General features: G+C 32.3%; 1 protein-coding gene across 1 annotated transcript in view; it reads right to left on the bottom strand.

The window, feature by feature from the left end:
• Positions 1–26,086, bottom strand: part of LOC150110541 (uncharacterized) — a 79,119-nt gene that overhangs the window by 27,368 nt on the left and 25,665 nt on the right. The window contains exons 4-15 of the mRNA XM_090400714.1: positions 19,378–19,465; positions 18,905–19,072; positions 16,705–16,983; positions 16,364–16,501; positions 13,062–13,141; positions 11,084–11,183; positions 10,038–10,189; positions 7,949–8,174; positions 7,615–7,810; positions 3,743–3,940; positions 3,416–3,567; positions 118–295 (exon numbers count right to left, since the gene is read on the bottom strand). Of these exons, the coding sequence (XP_090256840.1) occupies positions 118–295; positions 3,416–3,567; positions 3,743–3,940; positions 7,615–7,810; positions 7,949–8,174; positions 10,038–10,189; positions 11,084–11,183; positions 13,062–13,141; positions 16,364–16,501; positions 16,705–16,983; positions 18,905–19,072; positions 19,378–19,465 (1,955 nt within the window). The remainder of the gene's footprint in view (positions 1–117; positions 296–3,415; positions 3,568–3,742; positions 3,941–7,614; positions 7,811–7,948; positions 8,175–10,037; positions 10,190–11,083; positions 11,184–13,061; positions 13,142–16,363; positions 16,502–16,704; positions 16,984–18,904; positions 19,073–19,377; positions 19,466–26,086) is intronic.

Raw genomic sequence — 26,086 nt, 5'->3', positions numbered from 1 at the left:
TATTTTATATTTTTTTTACATCTTAGATGCTAGAACACATTACTTCTCTCTCTCTCTCTCTCTCTCTCTCTCTCTCTCTCTCTCTCTCTCTCTCTCTCTCTCTCTCTTTGTACTTACTTTTCTTGCTCCTGCAGTAGCAGTACACAACGAACATAATGAAAAGTACCAGCAGAATCACATTAATCACTATGGCAGCTATCCAAGCCACGGGGAGTGTTCCTGAACCTGCCCCTGCAACATTAACGTCGTCATTCTCTACTTTTTGAGATGGAGTTTCGTCTTTGTTTTGCTGCATCTGAAAAAGAAAAATCAACTTAAAATTGAACAAGTGGACAACATTTATTATGGCGACAACAGATCGCAAATGAGTTTTGCACGTACTTGGTTTTAACATCAAAAGACAATAAGGAAGATTTGGGGGGGGGGGAATGGTACGTTTATAAATAATAGTAATTTTGTAGGGTGATTTTTTCATCACAATGTAAGCTAAATTGTAGAAATTCTTTAACAAGTGGAGTGGATATTGATGAATCAGTGAGGAGATGGCTCAGATCACGAGACCTTTTATTTAATAGATTTGTTTGCTTTGGGGAGGGAGGAAAAAAGGCAAGATTTCTAAGAAAGAGAGAAATGTTACTTCCGACTTCGGCAGCTAATTCAGTTTGATTTGCAGAAACCGTGAGCAGTTTCTTACTTTTAACTGCAACACTAAAGACCTTAAGAACCTACTCTGTTTTTTTTGGGGGGGGGGTCAAGTTGTTTTCATATTTTGAGGGATGGAAAATCTTAATATTTTGTGAATAATAGCGCTGCATGAGAGATAAGATAAGAAGTTTGGTTGACAAATCCTTTTAATTTTAAATGTTCTCGTCTTAGATGAGATTTCGTACAAAGGTTGCTTGAAAACCGAAGAGCGGATGTCGTATTCCAAATGTGCTAAAGATGCCACCTTGTGACAAGAAACTGTACTTCATTTTTAAACAGTATATTTTACTGTTATTTTGGGGCATATTTCATTTATTTTGCATGCTCACAGCCAATAAAATAGCTATACATAAAAATATAACGGAAAAACTCACGTAGAAAAATTATTTAATGGTATAATTTTCGCCCGTGTGTCACAGGCATCTTCAGTACAATTAGGCACAAAAATTAAACATTAACTGACAATTCCAAAAAGCGCCACCTAAGTAGCTGGTGTAAGATAACTAAAAAGGTCAATAACTTTCCTAAAAAAAAAAAAAAAAAAAAAAAAAAAAAAAAAAAAAAAAAAAATTAATACAATAAAAAGTTAGGAAAGATTAGCTGATTTGTAAAGTACTATCTCCCATAGTACTTTACAAATCAGCTAATCTTTCCTAACTTTTTATTGTATTAATTTTTTTTTTTTTTTTTTTTTTTTTTTTTTTTTTTTTTTTAGGAAAGTTATTGACCTTTTTAGTTATCTTACACCAGCTACTTAGGTGGCGCTTTTTGGAATTGTCAGTTAATGTTTAATTTTTGTGCCTAATTGTACTGAAGATGCCTGTGACACACGGGCGAAAATTATACCATTAAATAATTTTTCTACGTGAGTTTTTCCGTTATATTTTTATGTATAGTTATGTCTACTCACGGTTTACCTCTTTTAAAACTTAATAAAATAGCTTACTCAATAAGATATAAAGTGCAAAAGAGATGTCATTGTAAACACGAAAAATATCCCATATTTTATATTAGTTGTAGCCAAATTCAGCAGGATGCATGCGATATTCTTTCTGATACGGAGTATAAAAATCACAACTGATTTTATACCTATCTAAATCCCTTATTACTTGAACTCTAATTTCAATTCAAAATTGTAAATATGTTCATATTCGTTACAATTATTGCGATTTCCTAACGAACCCATTTATTTACTAGAAAATATCATTGTGAATGGTTATATGTTCCACTTGTACATGCGTAAATAAAATTAAGTGTTGATTATAAAGTCCAAAGATGTGAATATGAGTATATTTTATTTATTTGTTTATTTATTATTTTTGATATGATTTGATTTTTGATATTACATTTTGATGTGATAAGGAAGCTTAATAATGGCAGAACCTACCTTGAAAGTTATAATTAATTTTCTCAAAGTTTTCTAATAATCCTAACCTACTGTTTATATGGAGAACCATAACTAACAAGGAAGAGCATTTGACCTACTTCCCCCATGTATTAAAAGCATTTTCCATCGCTAATTTTGTGTGTGTGTGTGTGTGTGTGTGTGTGTGTTTACCGGAAGGGAAATCTTGCCACGTCAGTGTGAAGTCAGCTAACTCATCTTCATATAAGAAAGCGCTTATAAATATTCTTTAAGCTATGACGAGCCATCATTTGTGTCATTCTTCTGTGTTAAGGAATTTCGTACATTACTATAAGAAGTCAGTTAATAATTTGAATCATACATGATTATAAATTATGTCAATTCTGTTGAGGTTGTTGGATGTGCTGCTGGTTGCCAGATAGAAGGGCTGTGTTTTTAACCACATGTGATAAAGCAGCTCAGTTCAATATCTGGTGTTGTTTATTATTCAACGTTTACTTTTTAGTTTAAGATAGGCATACCCATTATTGGAAATCAGTGCTGAATCGAGAACTAAAAAAAGTTGACATTTAAATTGATATGGAAATTAATTATTGCAGATATTTTACCAAACATACTTATGTTAATATTATAATACGCCCCACAGATACGATAACCTTCGACACTTCTGCGCATGTTAACAGAAGGAAAATCCATTCCGATAATAGGGTAATCAATCCGTATTGTGGGATGAGTGCTTATTATTCCACGTGGGATGAGAAGTAAAATTTTACTTCTCTATAAAAGAGAAATAAATTAACTTCTCTTTTATGATCATTGTAGTTTTTAAAGGGGTAACTATTTTGCTTGTATAACAGTTAAAATATTTTACCTATAAAGCACGTGATTTCGCGTGCTGTTGACCAATTCGTTCATCGCCTTATTTCTTTCTCCTCTTCAACATGAATTGATTCTTCTTGGCAGTCTGCCAACGACAGCTCTCGCTTCTGTGGTCGGACTATAATTATGTTTGTTTTTTTTTACCTTACAAAATAGCAAATTGCACATTTATTAATTATCTCAAGAACGACACATTTTCCCTTCATTTGGAAAGAACTAGGTTCGAATCACGTAACTGATAATTTTATTTTTTTCAACAGATGAGGAGTTTTCCAATCTCATATGAAGTTTACCTCTCGATTTTTTCCAGGAAAACAGAAAAACCAGCTGGAGAACACACACACACACAAATTATTAACAAAAGTGTTTAATAGCGACCTTATCACAGCTACTAATTCTAAACTTAATAATAAATATTTTCTTAAAGTGATCTGTACTTTATGAAAAACTGGTGGCGTATCTTACTTTGTCTTCCACAATAACGCTTTGCACTTTCCACGGAGATTTTTTATTAAAACGAAACTGCGTGTTATTTGTTGGTTCTTTCAACAGTTCGTCTGATGTAGACTCAAGTTTATCTTTAAATCCAGAAATTGATGACGTGGTCTCAACACTTCCTGAATGAAAAAAAATAAGCTTAAATAAATATATTCTCTAATGTGTTAACATTTTTATCTAACGTATAAATAGTGAAATAAATCTCGTAAATATCAACTACTAAACAGAGGATAATATGAAAAGAAAAATGTTATGAGTAAAAAAAAAAAAAAAGTTGTTAATTTAAGAACTCACCCCTTTTGGTTCCGATGAGTTTCCATCTGACATCGTTATACTTCATTCCATAATCATTAAGAAAGTAAATCTGAAATCGCTGCTTGTCTTTCTCAACTTCTGAGTAATCCCCATCAAATACTATTTTTACCGTTTGGTTGTTACCGGATTCAATAGATGGCATTTCTGGATCCACAGGTGGATTAACATCGAAAGGACCTGACGGTACAAAAAATACAAAACGTTATTATCCCGAGTACATTAAAATGTCGTGGTTCATATCGAAGAATCTTTATAATATATTCAAATTTGTCAAAGTCAAACACTGACTTCTAATTTAAAGGATATATTTTATTTAGCAGATCTTTGATTTCTCTCTCTCTCTCTCTCTCATCACAAAGCGATTATTAGGAATAGTAGCTGAGTTGACCTTTCTATTTACATCCTTCTTTCAAACTATATAGCTTTATTCTAGAAAAAAAAATAGTAAACATCATAGCGAAATATCCCTCATCTCCTTCGAAATGTTGACAACAAAGAATCAGACCACAGGATAACTTCAAACACCGGAATATGCAACGATAAATAAAGGAGGTTACCAAATTGATATTTAAATGATCTAACTAGATTTAGAATTTTTCATATTTGGTCTTTAGAATTGGCTAACCGATTATTTAATCCTTGCTCAGCCCACTATAGCGATGCACTAGTTTAGCATAAGAAAAAAATGGACTTCAAAATTACTGCGATGTCAGTGAAGCGCTAAATATAAAGCTAATGGAAAACAAAAATATAATGCAACAAAATACCAAAATAGCTCATGACATCTTTAACACAAATAACTATTAATTGCTTTGCATTTTTCTTCAAATTTTCTAAATTATGATGAATTCATATTGGTAGTATTTAAATTATATAACTCATGAATATCCGGAAAATTTGATGAGATTGATTTGATTAACCAAATCAATCTCATGCCTCATGACGTTAAATCAGATATTTAATAAAGAAAAATTCATTTCATACGCAGTTTATGAATATTATAACAATTAATTTAATCCAAGAAATAATTCCTATAAAAAAAAGAAAAAAAAATTCATTTCAGAAATCATAAGAATAATCATTATCAATGTGCAGTTAGTGTGTAGAAGAAAGACCTTTGCCTCTTTTTTTTATGAGCGGACAGCATTATATCTGAGTTTTAATATTGTTTAAACTAAGTCTGATTTCCATTTTCTTATTATTCTTTTTCTTCCCTAGGACAGTCGGAAAAATATACAGAATTCAATCAAGCATTTTTCCTACTATAGTTCTGCTTTTGTTGGAGAAGAATCCTGGGTTTGAATCCTTGAAATTATTGTTTTCGCTCCAAAAAAACAGGCAAAACAGGCCGCAAAACACACTGCTAAGTAACAAAAATCTACTGGTTCATTCATCTCCACGGATCTGGTTATAAATCTGGATTTATATGTCGATTGGTGAAGAGGGGTGTTTCTACGTTGCTCTTCAAGAAAGGCTAAGTTTTCAGGTTTTATTTGGAGACATGCATTATACCCACAGAAGCGTGGATTTCGTTTCCTCTGCAGAAGACGGGAAGATCTGTCAGATAATGCATTGAACTGGTATTGAAATGCGAACACGAATACCAAATGTCCAATGCAATTAGTGTTCTGATCTGATCTGATCCTGTGGCTTCCTCTCTTTGAGAGGATTGCAGCTAGTTACTAGGGAGATAGTAACGCAAGGTGGTTTCCCGTTGCCTTCCTTGCCGTATTTTTTTTTTTATGACTGTAACCTGTGTGTTCACTGGGCCGGTTTGCCTGCTTGCGGGATGAAAAAACCCAGATAAACTGTCGGGAAAAAACCCTGCTGTCCACTCCCAAGACCTGCTAACTTGGCTATGGCTGAGGAAGATCCTTAAGCTCCTCATGTCGTCGACGGGAATCGAACCTGGGACACTCCTTCCTCAGGCATATGGTTGCGAAGCGCAAAACCACTCGGCTAACCGCGCGGACCAATTAGTGTTCTAAGAAGTCATATTCTATGTAGAATAAGGTAGAAGCGGTTAGGGAAAAAAACATAACAAGTATTTTTCTGCTTTATGGTATAAAAATAGGAAACAAATTAGCCAAAATGTTAGAGACTGGACAAGAATACCATGACAACACATCTAAGTGCAATTATGGTATGAAACAATCTCCAAATAAAATTAGAAAACTAAACACCAAACAATTCTAATCATCCATCGTAAAAACACCCATTACACGCTAGAGAAGGGTATAGAAAGAGAGATTCACTGAATTATGTACATTACAGTTTGACATCTACACCACAATTACACCTTTCGATTATTATCTGATAGAAGCATTGTGATAGGGATCGTTAAGCCTCTTTTCGATCTGCAAAGAGTAACCTGTTTGATGAGTTCAAGCAAAGTGTTTAATGCATGTTTGTTTGAGGATGAATCATTCAAAAGGATGTCATTACAATCTCATTACTAGGGAACAAATAAGTAACTCACACCTGTCTTTATTAGATAAGAGCTACTTATTACGGTAAGGGAAAACTTAAGACTTAAGTCATTAGATTTAATTCCTATTAGATGTAGAAAGCAACGATAAAGGAAAACAATAATTAAAAAGAAAATTGATGTGATATATATTGTTAGAGAAACGGTTGATAGAAATGATGATGGATAGAGAGAGAGAGAGAGAGAGAGAGAAGGAAAGAGAACGCACCTTGCCCTGTGTAGTAGGATTTTCACAGCTTCTTCTAAATGACATATTGAGAAGGATTATGGAATTCGTGAAGATTGGAAGAAAGAAATATATTCAAGTATCATAAGTAGATCCTCTTAAAGTCTTAAATAAGTCAAACATTTTCTCCACTTTTTGTGAAAAATAAATAAATAAATAAATAAAATCCTGTCTAACATATGTTATTCCCAAAGGAAATACGCCGAGCTCTTTTAGCTCTAACTAACTTTTAAAAGATTGCGGGTTGCCTGTCTCACCTTTTAGCCGAATATCTTATTCCAAAGTCAATAATGTTACCCTAATCGGTGAATAGACTCGAACCTATAATGGTATTTTTTCTGACGGTCTAGTACTATTGGAACAGGCGTCGTTTCTACACACGCACATAAAAACTGCACACGCACACCACAGGAAAAAAATCAAGTATCCTTCTCAAGCATGCCGATTTCCCTGCATGGTCTACTTAATAAATATTAAGTGAGCCACAACAGTTCAAATCGAAAGCCCATAAAGCTAGAGAGAATTAATTAATGATGGAATTTGATACCATTTTATACACTTTTCTCCGCTAAGTAAATACACCAATGCCAATTGATCAGATATATTGACACCGGAAGCTTTCGTTTGAATTTTTTAAACGACAAACCTACTCTAAACATAAAGACAAGTGCGTATGTAGTCTATAGCATTAAGCTATGTTAAGAAGCTTTCTCAGACTTCCTAAGTAATCCATCCAAACCATCTTAAGAATGAAGACAGCACCCAAAAACAACAAGAAATCTGCTTTTTATTCATATTAATTTAATTTAAGCTATCAAATAATTAATTAAATAATGCGAAAGTTGAACGATTTTTCGTATTCTTATCTTCATTTAACTTTTGTAGGAACGTAGCACGAAGAAGCTGAATCTCAAGTAATTTCTAAAAATATGAATTAATTATTTAAAAGAAATCAAGAAGATTTTAATAAATGAATTCTTTAAAATAAACGAATAAGCAAATAAATGAAGTAATAAATAAACAAATAATAAAATAAAAATGAACTAATCGATAAATAATTAATAAATAAAACAATCTAATTAATAAAGTGATAAAAATAAACTAATTAGTAAAGAAAAATCGCAAAATATGGCTTACCGAAGGATAAAGACATATCCCATTTTCCGTCTTCCGTTTTAACTGAAATCTTCAAGATGTAGGAATATCCTTGTTTGGACAAGCTAAGATCTTGAAAGAGAATTTCATTGGATGTTGGATTAGCTGTCGTTGTTCCTTTCAGCTTCCCCGGATAGAAATCATACAGTAACTCAATGGTAGCAGTCCATTTAAACTTCTACAATACGCATGAAAACAATCAATGACAACTGATGTAAATTATCATGTAACTAATGAAATTGCAATAAAAAATATTTTATTACATTTCAAGTTGTCTTAAAACAACTTATCTTTTAATTCATTTACTGAAACTTACATCTAAATAGGACTTGTCAACCGGTGACATCGTAATATCGTCGTATATGTAAACTCCAGCATAGGGTGAAAATACTTCGTTCTCTATTGCATTATAAGGGACGTTCTCACTAGCCGGTTTTAAAGTCAAAGTCAACTCCTTCACATCGATTCCACTGGAAGTCCAAGGCTTTGTATCTTTTTCCTTTTCTTGATTTTTTGTTTCCACGGAAATCTGGATTCTGTAGCTGAAAATAATCGTGCACAAATAGGAATAGTGGTTTTTGAAATGGCAAAAGTTTTCATTGCATATTCATTGTTTAAAAAATAAAGAATGGTAAAACGTGCTCACGCATTCATTGTTACTTATTAATTGTTGTTCTCTGCATAAATAGAGAAGAGAAAAAGTATTGGCTGTTAATTAGATAATATTTCTAATTAAGTAATAATCCTTCTGAAATTAAAAAAAAAATTATATAATCATCTTAACGTGATAGATTAATCCCACATTTAATGCAATAATTAAAAGCCTCGGAAAAGAAATTAAAAATGTCATCGCTACCTAATGTTATACACCACGTGTCTTGTTTTGCTGGGAATAATTATCTCAGAAATTATATGTTGACAGCCTGTAAAGACCAAAGAAGTTTTTCGTAATATTTTAATAACTATTTAATTAGTAAAGAAATTATCTTTATGTGAATTAAATTAGGAAACACTTCCTGGCTACAGTTTACATGGAAATCTTAATTTAAAGAAAGACATTCTATTAATTTTGCACATCGATTTCACTGAATCGATGTGCATTCACTTACGTTGAAAGTTAGCAATTTCTTCTTCCCTCCCCCATCCGCCCGCAATAAACATTTGGTATTTTCCTGGACAGTTTCAGATTCTCTCTCTCTCTCTCTCTTTCTCTCTCTCTCACCTTGGACTATTTTCAAGGGCCAAACTTGTGATTCCATTCTCCATATAATTACGATATTAAATGGTAGCATTTTAGGAGACAAAAAACTATTCGTGCAAAACCAGTTTCATCTTGTCTCTTGCTTTTATTTATTTTTTAACAAGATCCATTAAAGCTAGAAGCACGACTGATCTACTTTTTTTTTTATCTTTATAACATTAGGCAGTGATGTCATTTTTAATTTCTTTCATAAATGAATCTGAAAATCGTTTTGTCGAGAATAATAAAATATTATTCTTTACTGAAATAAAGAGCCATGAGGCTTCACTTCGGCAATGCAAAAGTGACCCCTTCCCATAATGCATAGCGGAGATGTGGTTTGCATTATGGAGAATACTAAGGAAAGTGACCAGAACTTACTCCACCTTTGCCACGCGTTACCCCTGCCCTGAAAGGTTGCTTACGCTTGGATCCGCTGAAACTTTTATAGTTTGTATACTCGGCACGAAACTCTTGTAGTTTTCCTATTCGGCTTTGAAATAATGTTGGATTCAATATCCACTTAATTTGTAAATATTATTCTTTTCTCTAAAGACGTTGTAGGCTAAAATTAAACCAACCTAATTTAAAAGTTCTGCTGTCGTGAAGAGGACATTATTTCTTCTTTTCAGATAACGTAATCTAATGCCATTAGATAAACTACGTATCGAAAACTATGAATTCTCTTCACGAATAAATTTATTCACTAATAAAATGCATTCTGTCTGTTAGGTCACATTAGTAGAAATTCCCTCTGTATTTATAATCATTATTAATAATAATTTAATGTACTCTAATTTTAAAACCAGAATTATGATATTTATATTGTCAAAAGATGGCGCCACTATACACGACATCTTGAAGGTGTAATTACAAGATATTTGTGTTTGAAATAGAGGCAAAACACTTATTTCAAATACAAAGAAAGAGAAATGAAAAAATCTTCAAAATGCACAATATAAATATATTTTTCAAAAAAAATAAAAAAATGTTAAGGATGAAAAATCTTCTCATGTGCCACTTCAGATTCTTTTCAGAATTTTTCCGAAAATATACTTCATCGTAATTTCTGCAAATAATTCTTCATTTATAATGATATATGGCCATTTATTCTAATCCAAAAATAAAGAGAGATAGCAAAACGTATAACAAAGATGGGGCTTACTTAGTGCCCTCTTTCGTGAACTTCAAAGACTGGAACTCGGCTCTACCGTCAGTGAACGGCACTTTTGTTTCGCCTTCTATCGCACTTTTGTCGCCTTCCGTGATAGTCAGCACTGCATACCATCCTCCAGTAAGGAACTTGGCCACTTTTCGCTGCAATTGTAAACAAAAATATTAATTATAATTGTAAACAAAAATTATAAATAATAATTGGTTAGCAAGACACAAAGCTTTTTTATTTATTCATGGCAATTTATGCATTTATGTAGGTACTCAATAAGTAGGCTTCCTTAATAACGAATATGAATATGTCGAATGATAAAAAGGTAGCATTTTATCATTCCCAACAATGATAAAATGTGATGGCGTAACAATGTTTAGCCAACCTTTTGTGTTAAATTATATGTAAGTTTCTCATGTACGTCATATTGTATTTTCCTGCTGTGTGAGGCGAATGAGTATAAAATGAAAACATACAACACGAAGATTTTTCTAAGAGATTTTTCTAAGTTTTTATTTCGCCTTCAGAATTATCATTGGCACGGACGGATAGGGTATTTTTTTTATCGAGGAAGAAACTCTTGGTTTTAAATCTCACAACTCAGCGAAGCAAATGAATATTAGTTAAGATTAGCAGCATACTTTGCTACGCAAAGATATGCTGCTAATTAAATTTCTGCCAATTTCTGCAGAGTGCATTTCTGCACTCTGCAGAAATGCACTCCATCATAGACAATTGTGAAAAGTGGAGATCGGTTGCCTACTGATTCTAAAGAAAAGTTAGAACTAAAATTGCATTCCTTATTTTAGAAGCATTAGAGGATTTATTTGTTTATATAGAGAAATAACATTTGCAGACTTTTTTTGAAATGGTATTAAGTTATTAAGGAATTCATAATATATTTCAAACCACTTTGAGGAACTTATAATAGAGTTTTCGGATTGAAATGGTCAGAAACAACCTAAAATTCACCTGAAAACATAGTAAAATAATATTTTATATAAACACGTTTCTCACCTAATTAAGAGATATAATTGAATACTCACGTTTTTGTCATAAGCTGTTATGGAAAGTGAAAAACCTCTTTCCAGAGAGAGTGTTGTAGGTTCTCCAGTTACTTCCAGCTGATAAGGAGGTTGATAACCTCTTTAAAAAAAAAAATTACAATTAGATGAAATTTTTAAACTAGCATGGACTATTTTAATTCATGTGTGTGTATATATATATATATATATATATATATATATATATATTGACAAAGTTAAAAGAAACATATTATTTAACATATTAAAAGAAAGACAAATACCAAATAATATCCTAAAAGCTGTCACAAGTATATATGAAAATAATCAAATACAAATAAGATTAAATCACGAGCTATCATATACGAGAGAGATAAGCCAAGGGGTCCGACAGGGATGTCCCCTCTCAGCAACTCTTTTTAATATCTACTTAAATGAAATAATAATAAAATGGAATAAAAATTTACATCAAGGAATTAAACTTTCTCCTACAGTAAACTTAAACACTCTCCGCTTTGCCGACGAACCAAATAATAATTACAAATTCTGAAGATAAACTACAGAAAGCTATTTTAGATCTAAATGAGATATCCAAAGATTATGGTATGATAATATCAAAAGAAAAGTCAAAAGCTATGGCCTTTAAAGGACAAGATCCAGCAAGAACTAAAATAGTATTAGATAACAAGATCTTAGAACAGGTTAATTCATTTAACTACCTAGGATGTACGATCACATATGAAAATGAAAAAGATATAAACGTAAAAATCGCAAAATATTTAAAAATAACAGGTGTAATTAACTCTATATTTAAACCAAACCTAGTTCAAAGGCAAACCAGACTAAAAGTATACAATACATTAGTCCTAATAGTCTTAATGTATGGAAGCGAAATCTGGACAATAAAACAAAAAGAGAAACAAAGATTAACAACAGTAGAAATGAAGTTTATGAGAAAAACTGCAAAGTATACCCTATTTGATCACAAAAGAAATGAAGAAATTATGAAAGAATTAAACCAAGAACTGGTAATAGAAAAAATTAAAAAATATAAACATAAATGGATGGAACACGTTCAAAGAATGAAAACAGAAAGATTACCAAAACAAGCCTTAAAGTAGAAGCCATTAGGAAAAAGAAAACCAGGACGTCCTCTTAAACGATTCAACGATGACTTCTAAGGCCGGAACAGGCCATGCTAGGCCTAAATCCTTGATATGCATGATGATGATGATGATGATGATGATGATATATGTATGTATATGTGTGTGTGTGTGTATATATATATATATATATATATATATATTTCGAAGTTATTTCGATCCTTTCATTACTTAACTTAGAAATTTTATAACGACTTAGAAAAGTAGCCCAGTAAATAGCATGTTCATTCTTTAGTTAATAATTAGCTGAATGACGCTAAAGGTTTGTGAAATTATAATGAATTTAATCTCATTAATATTTGCTAACTCTGGGAATCCTGTTTGCAAGTAAGTTACTCCAGCGGTCTTAATATTATCAGGGTGATATGTTTAGGAGTTCCTAAAACCACTTAATGAAACTTATTAATATAAAACACTAGCGCTTATTAATCACTCTACTAGTGTGAGTAAAACACAACAACCGAATAGATAATATTGATACTTAATGAAATTATAAGAAATTTGTTGAAAATTAGTGGAAAAAGTTTTAAATAATTTTATAAATTCAACTTCGTATGATAAAGTTAAATTGCTCCTAGTATACGAATAACCCTTCGTGAGGATGCTTCATTCGAAAATCTTTTATTGCTGACTTCCTCTACAGTAACACGGATAAGATAATAAAAAATTTCCTACTGAAAACCAAAAAAAAAAAAAGAAAAAGAAAAGAAATCTTCATTCTGAATTTAAAAAAATCTAGATTAGAATAAAACGTTTTTGTCAGTTTAAATCCAGAAATAATTACAGTCATTACAGAAATCCTGTAATGACTTTTATTAGCAATGAATTTAGGGACTTACTCTTGCCTCTTCACTCGTTTCTTGCTAATAACTGTATTCTGTTTGATCCATTCGGTGCTCACATTATACATGCCTGTCTTCTGAAATGATAAAAATTATAATAAAGAACATTATAATATATAATAATAAAGTTTATCCCTTTTCACAATTTCAGGAAGGCTCGGTCGCCCTCATTACATTATTAAATCGATTTTTTTTTAGTTCTAACGTGAAGAGAAAAAAATTTTCATGCATAGAGTGATTGCATTAAAAAGTAATCGTTAAAAAAGGCTTGGCTCGGCGTCCTTGGCTAGCGTGAGGAAGGGAGGAGGAGTGAAATGAAGTGAATTTGTGCCTTCCAATCCAAAGACGCACAGTACAGCCGGATCAAGCACGCTAACCGTCCATTTAATACATATAAATAAATAAAAGCTAAATTCTTGAAAACTGTTTCAAAACTATGTCGATAGATGGCATGACTATTCTCTAAATTTGTGACATTAGTACATTACGTAAAACTATAACAGCATACGAAACATTGTATTATCCAGGACGGCTGATTTCTATTGGTATTCATCCTTCCAGGTATAGTGACAACCAAAAATATATCAATACTGGGATAGTCCATGGTTCGGTTGAAAAGATCCTAGTTCAAATATGACAACATTGTCACGCTGTGTGTAGCTGTTTTCTTTGATGTTGATGTCTGTTGATGCTAACGTGCAAGACTGTGTAGAATTATAGAAAAACAGTTATAAACAATAAAAATAACTATGGAAGTGAATTGAAAAAAAAAAAAAGATCAACGTTTGAGGAGCGGAAGTGGAATAATATTATTCCATAAATGATCTTAAATAATATTATTATGAGGAGTAGTGGGTTGGGTCACCATCCCCTATTTCCGGACAGATTACAAACTTGAGTTTACGTACACACAAGGATGTTTTCCGATTTCTAATAACTAATGAATTTTGAAAGTCCACGCGGTTAGCCGAATGGTCACGCACTCCGCATCGATGTGCCTGGGAAAGGAGTGTCCTGCGTTCGATTCTCTTCGCTGACGTGAGGAGCTAAGGATCTTTCTGGGGTTTTCCTCCCGCAAAGCAGGCAAACCTGTCTTAAGAACACAACGCTTCACAGACAATTACACATGGTTAAGCGTGGGGGTAACGACCCCACCTCGTGGTGAGTTACGAGACCCAAAAATGGGAGGCCAAGGCTGTAGTGCCAAAGAAGAAGAATAGAAGGGTTTTTCACTTGGCTGTGTTACCAATTATATACTTACCTTCATCCTTTATTCTCCCCGCGGTTAGCCAAGTGGCTTTGCGCTTCGCAACCATTGCCTGGGAAAGGAGTGTCCAGGGTTCGTCGCCAACGTGAGGAGCTTAAGGATCTTTCTCACTTGGGCGTGCACAGCAGGGTTTTTCTCCCCAGTTTATCTGGGGGTTTCCTCCCTCAAGCAGGCAAACTGGTCCCGTGAACACACACAGATTACAGTCACGAATAAGTCCCAGCCATAGGCCTGATTCATTAGCTATGCCGGTCCAGGTCCCGAATAAAATTTGGGGAGATTGAGATGGTGTCGTACATCCCTGTAAAAGAGGCCTCACTGCCGTTATATCATCATACGATATTAAAAGAAAATCCTTTATCCAAGTGTGAGCAAACAAGCAAACAAAGTTGGTGCCTGAAGTATTTTCAGGACTGGGGCAACTCGTGGCAAAGGTGGTATAAGTTCTCATCGCTTGCCTTAGTATCTCCCATAATACAAAGCATATATCCTTATGGGTACGGGAAGGATCACTACCTAGACCGGTTTCGACCTTTATTGTCTAGCTCCCACTGACGAGACCTCAATAAAGGTCGAAACCGGTCTGGGAAGTGACCCTTCTCATAATGCATAGCATTATACATACCCATAAGGATATGTGCTTTGTATTATGGGAGATACTAAGGCATGAGAACTTATACCACCTTTGCCACGAGTTGCCCCAGTCCTGAAAATACTTTAGGCGCAAACTTTGTTTGTTTATACTTGAATAAAGGATTAAGCCAAAAATAACTATGTAAAGATGGCGCATCTGAGTTGACGTCGTGTGCGAATTCTTCCTTACGTATGCTTTTCCACTATTATTGAAATAAACATTATTTAAAGCAAGAAACAGGTTTCCGATCTAGCGGATTGACACAATCCAATGGAACATTAACTAGAGTGTCTTGTACGAAAATCATAAAAGTATGATTAGTTTAGTTTTCCTAAACTCGAAATGACTTCAAGCAAAATATAAGGCACGAACGAATAACGACTCCCCGTAATATTGCTGTATTGATCTGGAAGCACATCGGCATCGGATATTAGCATCACGCTTGCAATATTAATAAAGTTGGGTAAATGGTCAGCATTCGTACTATCGGAAACCAATTTGGAAAAGAGAGTTAATTCCTTCCTTCCTATCATTTTAAGTGCATGCTGTGATGTGAAGATTACCCAACCCGTCTACAATTAACTGTCAGGCAACTTCACTACTTCCTGATCAGGATGAGTTAATTTCTTTTCAACATGCATAAGGTAGCTAAGATAATTAGACATAGGCGGGTTATCTCGGTTTTGTGCTTTCAAGTTAACTTGTTTATATTTCTTTTGAGGCGGGGGAGGATAAAGAGGGAGCTTGATCAGACTGATCACTTCTAATACACACATTTGTTAACATAAAAAGATTTCTGCTAGACGAGAATATTAAAACAGCAAAACGATTAATAAAACTAAACTAGGGAAGATAGTCAGGTGATGCCGAACACGAGACCAGGAGATTTGAAAATAATCTTCTTGTACATATCGTGTTAATGTAGCAGAATATATTGGATAGATCTACTAATAACATGTAGAATCAATTGTATTGAATCATGGGTCTTGCATGCACGCACGCACGCACACACACACATACAGAGAGAGAGAGAGAGAGAGACACGCACACACACTCATCATTTATTAGCTTTTCATTGAGTCCTTGAAACTGCACTGATAGTCTATTTATGCTAACCATATTACTCAGTTTATTGCGCAAGGAATAAAATCTGACGTGTAAAGTACTTTTAAATGTATTATTAGAAGAATTATATTCATCCCTTTCTAAATCGCTTGCAATAATACACGAGTATTTTCAAAAAAATTAGAATATTATTGCGTGCGTTTGCATTTATTATAATTTATTTATAGCTTTTTGGTCTATTTGCAAATAGCAACATTTGCAAATAGACCAAAGTAATCGATAAGGTAGACAATTCAGTACATTAAAAGAAACGTTTAGTGAAAAAGTACGTACTGTCAGCTGATGAATGTATTTTTGAAGTAAGTTGTTCATTTCTGTAAGAGATTCAGCAGAATTCAGAATATGCGCCACTTTATCGATATCCACTTGATTAGAGAGATGTTCCTCTCCAGGGGGCGTTCCAATTTCCAACTAAAAAAAAAAACAACAATTAAATATATGAAACTTTTATGAAGCATCAGTGAATCTTTATTATTAAAAGATTTAAAATCATAAACGAATATCAGTCAGTAAATAAACTTGAGTCTTGTTTTTACAAATATATCTCCATTCGGAATCCTTATTGCAATTATTTTAGATACAAATTCAATCTTCTTAAGTGGCAAATGACTTACCTCTATTAAACCACCTGGTGGATATTTGGTTGAACTTTTAGCGCAATCGACCAACGTCAATCTGATGCCTTCCTGAGGAACTTCAAGGTACGATGCCATAAACTTTGCAACTGCCGCATTCACTTCATACTGTTTGTCAATCCTTACTGTCCGTACAATATCTGGCAGTTCAAGAGTGAATTGGAGGACTCGGATGGATCGGATAATTACCTCGAGTGAGTTGCGTAGAAGAAGGTATAAAGTCCCAGTCTCTTTATCGAAGTAATTATCACCGTCCACCTGCAAAACAAATCATAGAGGGGTGTGTTAATTATCTCAAATGACGACAAATATAAGTCTACGTTACTTTTAATTAATCAGAATAATTTATTACAAGATCATTAGAAGAAGGAATTAATACCTATTTTATGCAGTAGTTTAAGTGATCAGGACAAAAACCTAACACGTTTTAGCTTTTAGTTTTAGAATTCTTAATTTGGAAACGCAATCCAGCAGTAAAGTCCTTTGAAGAACAAAATTGCCTCTTTCTTCAAAATAAATTCATCCTTTATAAAGTTGAACTACTTGACTTATCTTTGTGTCGTTCATGCATATTTGAACCCATGAAGCAGACTCCCTCGTACCTCTTTTTTCATCTCACTGGATCATTTGACGAAATCCTTTATCCTGCTCTTTGTTCAAATTAATAGCTATAATACACTGGCTATATTACCGTACTTGTTTCGGTAGTAATTCCATCCATCTCAATTTCCCTAGGTATCGCTATCTAAATTCGCATTTGATAGAAATACTCTAATACAAGTAATGAATCATCAGACAATATAAAAGTTATTTATTTATTTTTAATTTTAATTTTAATGTCATGAGCGTGTATTTAACTATAGCTTTGAAATTAGGATTGATTTCCCTTCGTGTGTTTCATGGTTCCTTCAAGCGCGTTCATCTAAAGCTAATTTAGATGAACGACTGTTTAGCCAGCAAAAGAAAAGAAAAGAAGAAAAAGAAAAAAAAAGAAAATCTTTGTTAAGCTTGTTCTAAAAGACTTAGAAATGAGTAACAAAGATTTTTCGAACATTCAAAAATTCACCATTTTTGTCCTAATAAATAACTTTCTTACGTTGAGTCACAAGTTATTGTTTTTAATCCGGATTAAAGAGCATTTTCGAATTATGAATTCATCTTCTTTACATATCAGTCGATCGCAAATTTCAAGTTTTACATGTCTCTTTTAAATAGACAGAATGAGTAATCGAGATAGTGTTTTTTTAAAAAAAATGACATTCTTAGCAAAATGCCTTTCAAACATCTTTTAGATAAGTTTAGGAATGACCTAAAACGGGTTAGGTCGTCTGTACATGGACTTCTGTTCAATCTATACTTGACCTAATTCTGTTAATCCGATTAGTGTTTACGTTTGAAGTTAATACCATGGATATCCGTCGAAATAAATATTCCGATTAAGGCGTGAACATTTTCCTAATCCTATATGCAATGCCACAAGATATGTCAAAAATAGTTAATAACTGACTCCATGTTTATCAATTACTATATGTACATTAAAAAGGCATTATTATTGTTATTATTAGTATTAGTATTATGTTGTTGTTGCTGCATTGCATCTGCACCGTCTTTTGTTATATTATTATAATGCAAAGAAATATCATATTGCTAATATTGGAAAAAAATTATCGAAATTTCAAATCCTATTTCCAAATATGAGCCACTTAACGAATATATTCAGGAACACATTTGAATGTCCAGTTATTATCATTATTCTTTTTCATTTTTCTTAATTTCAATAAAATATAAATAAAAAATAATAATATCAATACCTTCAGCGTATAACAATACGGTCCTATTTAATTGTTTAAACAATATAATTTACTCCACAGTAATCCAATGTAATTTACATTTAAATAATCTAAATAAATAGAAATCGTACAAACTCATAATGTAAGTATTCTGTGGTTTCCATAACAATGGGATTTATTGATACTTCGACTATAGAAAAATAATCAAACTGCAGTAAGCTGTTATTCGAAAGGGACATCTTTAATATCAGGTATTATAATAACTAACGATAACTAATTATGGTATATTATAAGATCTGGTGATGGTTTAAGAGTATACGATTAAACTTTTTTTTTTCTTAGTAATGAAATATATTTTCTCTTTTCTTAAGAATTTATGTTTTGCTTACTTTGTGACTGAATTTCGGCAAGAACCTTCTTCCATATGATCTGGGGTTTCTTTTTTCAAGACGATATATCCTTTCTGTGAATCTGCTTTTCTTTGGCGCCACGTAGTGTCCGTCATGGTAAACATCCAAGCGATGTGACTTGTCAGACCAAATTGCTAAAATCAAGAACTGAAAAAAATAAAAATAAAGTCTTCATTTGAGAAATCGGCTAGTTTTACTTTCTATTATTTCTTTTTTTATTATTATTTCTAAATAATAAAATATTTAGAAATATTTTGTTGTTACTCTCTAACAGAGAGTAACAACAAAATAGGTTTCTAATTTTTCATCGAAAATATGCAGAAACTGTTCCCGATCATATAAAACTCTCATCTTTATCTACCCTATTTGCAGTTTTAAAACATTTTTAGAATAATGTGCTATGATTTTGTTACTCTGGAGTTAATTATGGACGCTTATATTCAAAAACTCACCTTAACTTTTCTGGTTATTGAACCACCTTGTTGATAAAACTCTACACGTAGATATTTCCAGTTTTCTATGGGATTGGCCCTAGTCCATCTGTCAAGAGAAATTATGAAAGAAAAATCAAGAAAAACTCACAATGGAAATCGAGTCTATTTACATCGTTCACATTAAAAGAAATGATACACATAATTTTAAATTGAAATATGTCTTTTTTTTTTTTTATTATTAATTTTGTTTTCTTTCCGTTAAAGACTCTATTTAGATTTACATTTACAAAAATCTGAAGTAGGGGATGTAAGAAGTGATCAAAGTTAAGCATGTAATTTATTTCGGTACCATGAGTCATATATCTAGTAGATAAGATTTTTAAAAAAAATCAACAGTGACTCGTATTTTAGCGAAATAGATAACGTTATACTGCTGTATTGTAATTACATTGACTGACTAATTTGTAAATTTTATAACTAAGAGAAAGCCGGAAGTTGTTGTTTCTGCTGCTGCTGCTGCTTTTGCTTCAATGTCACGAAGAAAAAATAACATGAAAACCGAAAAGGACTTCCGCAATTAACAAAAATAATACACTGTCCTCACGGCCTCGACTACTTCTATATTAAATATTTAGCAACACAACATGTTGTCTATACTTCTTTGATTAATTTTGCACTTACGCAAGTACCCAAAAATACTTCAAATACTATTAAACGCCTTACTTTTCTCATAGTACAAATAAAGATTTATAGCTTCGGATAGAATATTCCTCATTACTTGTTTTCATATTTAAAAATATAGTAATGTGGGAACACGTGAATAATAAATTTAAGAAAGGAAAAAATAATAAAGTACTCTTTACAAAACCTACTTATTTAATAATTACATTGTAAGGGGGAATTTCACTAGGCGACACAAGTGATAGAACTCCAGCAATTGATGTACGTGAGAATTTGTTAGATCCTGGTCAACATTCTCATTTTGAATCATAGAACGCCCATAGAGTATATTGAGCATACAGTAGTTAACAACTTGATTTTGTTACTATTGTTGGGAATAGTTTTCGGTATTAACAGTTTGTTATGGTTAGCATTGTTGGCAGAGTCAATGATAAGTGTGATTACCGATAATTCTAATCTCCTTATTGTATATGCGAATTTAAAACTACCAATAACGTCTTATTTGCTACTTATTAGCCATCAGGAATCACCAATTTTTCTATTGTTATGCAGGAAATGAGAACTAAAACAATTTTAAAAAACTGAGGTAAACAATAAGCGGCGTTGAAAAGCATCAGCCACTGACATTCCCCAACTTACCAAATTAACCATAAGTTTATTTAAAATAGCTTATGAATATCAGCTAATTTTACAAAATTTTACAAGTTACTAAATTCTTAGTAACTTGTAAATTTTTTTAAATAATTTTTATAAGTGGAACCATCTTTTAGGAAAATAAAAAAAACTCAAGATAGATGAGAAAATAAGAAAAGAATTCAGAAATAATTAGAACATTTAATATAAGTATTCAAAAAAGAACATCTTTACAGAATAACAGAAAATAAATTAAATTACATAAATATACTTGAAATTTTTTTATTAAAATTTTAGTGAAATTTTTGATATTCATAAAATTAGAAATAATAGTCTTAACGTCTAATTCCGCACATATATCATTTTCAATAGCTATTAACGCCAAACTAACAAGCCTTTTTTGTGACATACTTGTTCTTAAGTAGGTCTTAATCAATTTCAACTTGGAAAAGGAACTTTCACTGCTCGCTACACTACCAGTTAAGGTTAATAGTATTCTTAAAGCAATTGAAAAGTTAGGGAAAGATAAATTATTGGGCACAATAAAATTAAGAATATTGAAAGTGTTTTGAATATTTAAATTATCCTTCCGAAAAATATCCCGGAAAGCACATATTGTTTTCTGTTGCATTTTCTGTTGCATTTATTGAGTTCTGTTGCATTTACGTCTTTATTGTCGTCGTTCTTCAAGAGAATCTCTAAATCGTCACAATTTTTTCGTAAATGTTCATTATTAATTTGTAGTAATCTATACAAGAAATTGAAATTATCATAATATGTTTTTAGTTGTTCAAAACGTTCTATTAACGAACACATCGCAACGTCTAGAAGTGTATAAAACACATTCACTCTAAATTTATCTTCTGGCGATTGTGGCGTTTTGTCATGATGCTCGTAGTCAAATTGTCGTGTCTTCTGTCGTCGTCGAACTTCAGTACCAGTTTTAAATTCTTGTTCTCCATCCACCCCTCCACTCAGTTCTTTTGCCATTTTTAGAATTTCTTTAAAATTTGTATCTGATCGATACTCTTGTAAGAATATATTTAAGTTTTCGATAAATTCTAAAGCAAATGTAATGTTGACATTTTTGTCTTGAAGCATTTTACTCACAGGGTTTATTCTGTTAAGTAAATCATGCCAAGTTATAAGAGAGCAAATAAATTTGTAGTCCTTTATTTTAGCACATAATGTTTGTGCTTCATGCTGAATTTCTTATTAAAATTTTCATTATTTATAATTTCAAAAAGTGCATCGTAAATTTCTCCTAACTGATATCGTAGAAAGCAGATTGCATTAATTTTACTTTCCTATCGCGTTTCTGATGGCTGTTTCAATGTTAAATTTTTTATGAACTTTAAAAGGATTGCCCAACTTTTGTAAGAGAATGAAAAGAAATTATATATTTCTTGAATAATTGCAAAGAAACTAATTGTATCTGCATTCACTTTGTCTGCATCGTTAATGATTAAATTTAGAGTATGAGCAGCACATGGCACGTAAAAAGCTCGAGGATTTTTGTTCGAAAGCAAATTTTGGAGCCCATATTTTTTCCTTTCATATTTGCCCCATTGTCATACCCTTGATTTCGCATGTCTTCAATGGGAATGTTCCATTTTTCCAGTTGTTTCATTATTGTTGCACATAAACCACGTCCTGTGGAATCTGATATATCTGCAAAACCTAAAAAGTTTTCCCTGATCTTGACAATTCCATTGTCACAGGAAACAGAGCGAATAATAATGGTCATTTGTTCTGTTTTATTTGCATCAGGTGTGCAGTCTAAAATTACGGAATAATATTTAGATTTTCGAATTGATAATAAAATTGTATCCCTGATTGCGTTACTTAAAGTTTCCAATATTTCATTTTGACTGTCTTTACTCAAATAGTGTATTCTATTGTTTCGTTGTAGGGCCCTTTCAACATGATTTTCCATAACGGGATCAAACTTCGCAAACAGTTCGACTAATTTTAAAAAATTGCCGTTATTCTTTTCATATAATTTATCAGATGATCCGCGAAAAGCTAAATATTGGCTACCAAGGAATTTTATAATTTCAATCAAGCATTTTAAAACACTCGTCCAATGTTTCCTTTCCATTTCATATATGCTTTGAGTCGGTCAATCAATAGTAGTTTTGTTTTTTAAATTTTTATCAAGTTCCTTTCATTTTAAGAAATTTTTCATGCGAGTTAAACTAGTCTCATGTCTATGCAAAGTTGTACTTACATTTCTCTAATCGTTTTAACCTTCTACAAGGCTACTTGATTCAGCAGGTGCGAAAAGTTTGCAACAAAAGCAAAAAACAGAATTTAAAGTTTCGGAATAAATGAGCCATGTTCTTGGCACGAGCTCCCAGTTTTCCATTTTTCTATTATAATACGTGTCGCCAAATTTACGACCAAATGTATCTCTGGGATATATTATACTTTTCTTTTGAACAGGCCCCATTACAATTAAAACAACTCGTAATTTTTTATCAATATTTCCCCATTCACCTGGATCTTCTAAATGTACAGAGACTAACAATGAGTTAGTTTCGTGGTCAACTACAACTAAATCTTCTCCTAACTGTTTTTCACTTAAATCATGCGTCTTGTTATCGTGTTCAATAGTTGCAATAGTACTTTCTTGCAAATTGTATGATGTGCACGGTTCTTCAACTCTGATTTCTGATGTATCGAGTTGGTTACAATCTGTATTAGAATATTTTAATATTTTAACAAATTTATTAAGAGCCCCAGTTTGTTTCTTAATATCTGCTTCTTTCTCAGCATGACACTTACGATTTTGTGCACCGGATAACTTATTTTTAATTTTTGATTCTATTTCTATTTTATATCCGCAAGAAATTATTACACAACACATCACAGAGACGAAATAATAGTCCGCACTGCGCTACTGTCAGTAACCTACTGAGATGCGTACCATATGACTGGTTAACTAGCAACAAATGTTTTGTATGAAAATTCGTTTCTGCGCAAAAAAAAAAAAAAAACGTTCACCGTTTCACTTTAGATAGACTGCAGTAAACACATCTGCAGGCAAGCATTTAGCCTGCTTTCGCTGCAAAATTGTAAACAGCCAGCTGATCAAAGAGGCTGCAATATACAATTGTTTTAATTTTTATTGTTTATTTTAATATTGATCATTGTAAGAATTTTTTGTTTTTATGATAAAAATTTTGTTTCTTAAAAATGAACTTATGTACCGTTCTCCGGAAGAGGAGCCTGCGTGCTCTGCATGCCCGCTTCCGTCGGCCCTGAATATCAGTAACAATTCCTTGACATTATTATTGTTCACACCTCATTGTTAAAGAAAGATATTATTGCCCATTTGATCTAATTAATTCTGTAAATATTTTTCCGGTGACCGATATTTTGTTGTTATTGAAAGGTCTTCTGATATTACCATATTCGTAAGCGATTGTTGAAGCTGATGTTGGCATGGAAACTGATAATAGAAAACTGAACTACCAGAGTTGGAATAGCTGCAACAATAAGAATACATTGTAAACGAATTGTTCGATTCTTAAGGCATAAAATTATCATCTTTTATAGCATACATGTGTTTATGTAATGCTCCATTCACTCGATTATCAATTCTAGTATGTCATTATTATAAACGTTTTATGCAGTTCCTAAAAAAAGCTTTAAGTGTTCGTGAGCAAAGATTCCAGTTGATTATACAAACAGGAAGCTTTTTATTATCGTACTTACGCTATATTTATTATTCAACTTTACAAGGACTGTTTATTTTCTGCTTGGAATGAGCTACATCTACTACCAGAAGTTCAATTGACCAATGTAACAGCTTCGTTTAATATATATATATATATATATATATATATTAATAGAGTTCTATCCTAAATTCCTTGCTTTCATGAATTTCCCTTGAGATTTTGTTGAAAGTAACAAAGAAAATCAATAGAATTAAAGGATAACTACGTTTTCTTAACAGCTGACTAATTAAAAATGTAGCTACTTTTTTAATTAATCTACTTCAAAGATTTGAGGAATTCACACAATAAAAGTAAATAATTTTTGACATAAATTTGAAGATTTTAATTTTATTGCAGGTCACTTAAAACTAATGATTCATGAATTGAGTGCTTCTGATAGGTTTTTTTTTTTTTTTTTTTTTTTTTTTTTTTTTTTTTTTTAGGGGTAGGTTTCTCAGGAAACCTGCGAATGAGATTGGAAAACTCATTTCTCACGATCACCTTTTATAGTGCTTTTTTTATTTTAGTAGAATTTCATTTCTTTGAGTTTTATACACTATGCTTTGAATATTTGAAAAGTCAATTCATAATTGACTTTTAGTCAATTCATAACTGAATTAATATCTGTAACCATCAAATCCGTTTATCAAATGTACATTGAAGTAACTGACTTTGAAAAGGTAACTGTATCGCGGAACTAGAAAAATGGCACAATCGTCAGGGCTCGAGAGTAGAGGAAACGTATCATCTCGGATATAGCACACCGTGGTTGCTCACGACTCTTAGGGAGTTAAAGTTTCCACAGAACAGTGAAAGGGAAAAAAATCAGCGAAATCATCTGCTGACCACGGAAAATGCTCTAGACGAGCAAAATTATGCACAGTAACGTAAATATGAGCCTCCGTAGCTCAGTCGGTATAGACGAAGCCCTTCAGTCGGAAAGACCTGGGTTCGATTCCCGTCAGTGACGTGAAGAACCTTTATCTAGTCTCTTTCGACGAAAGGTGAGTTAGCCGGTCTCATATGGAAGTAGGGGGGTTTTATCTTCCGGAAAAGCGAGTCCCCCCCCCCAAAAAAAAAAACAGGTAAACCGGCCCTGTGAACACATGAATTCGGGACTGGCATATGGCTGGGTGGTATCTGGGGGAAAGAAATGATGAACTACCCTGTAAAAATCTCACCAATAACACTTTGTGGGCAATGCCTACAAAGTCACCTACGGTTGAAAATGATGGAAAGGGAAAAACCCACCACCACCAAAAGTAAATATACTTAAGCCATAAATTACCGTTGCTGCTTTTGCAGCATTTAAAATAAGGAATTAAAATAAAATAAAAAAACAGAAATTTACAGAATTTTAAGATTATCTGAATTTCTCTTCTGATCTGCTGGAACATTTAATCAAAATCCTTACATTTTCATGCAACAAAAATTCTTAATATATATAGATAGATAGATAGATATTACTACCTTAACCTTAATACGATTTATGCTGTTAATTTATAAACTTTATATCTTAATGCTATTATCTAGAAGCTTAATCTGCTAAATCTTATCTCAGCTTTGATAAGCAATAGAAATCACTATAAATAAATAACTTTTCAGAATGCTAAGGAGAACTGATCTTATTTTAAAATTTAATATAGCTAAATTGTTTAAATAATAATTTAAATATAAATTGCATACTATGC

The sequence above is a fragment of the Typopeltis vanoorti genome, chromosome 1, assembly GCF_054136105.1.
Source record: "Typopeltis vanoorti isolate ZY-2024b chromosome 1, IOZ_Tvanoo_1.0, whole genome shotgun sequence".
NCBI lineage: Eukaryota > Metazoa > Arthropoda > Arachnida > Uropygi > Thelyphonidae > Typopeltis > Typopeltis vanoorti.
This window is presented reverse-complemented; position numbering and strand designations above follow the sequence as displayed.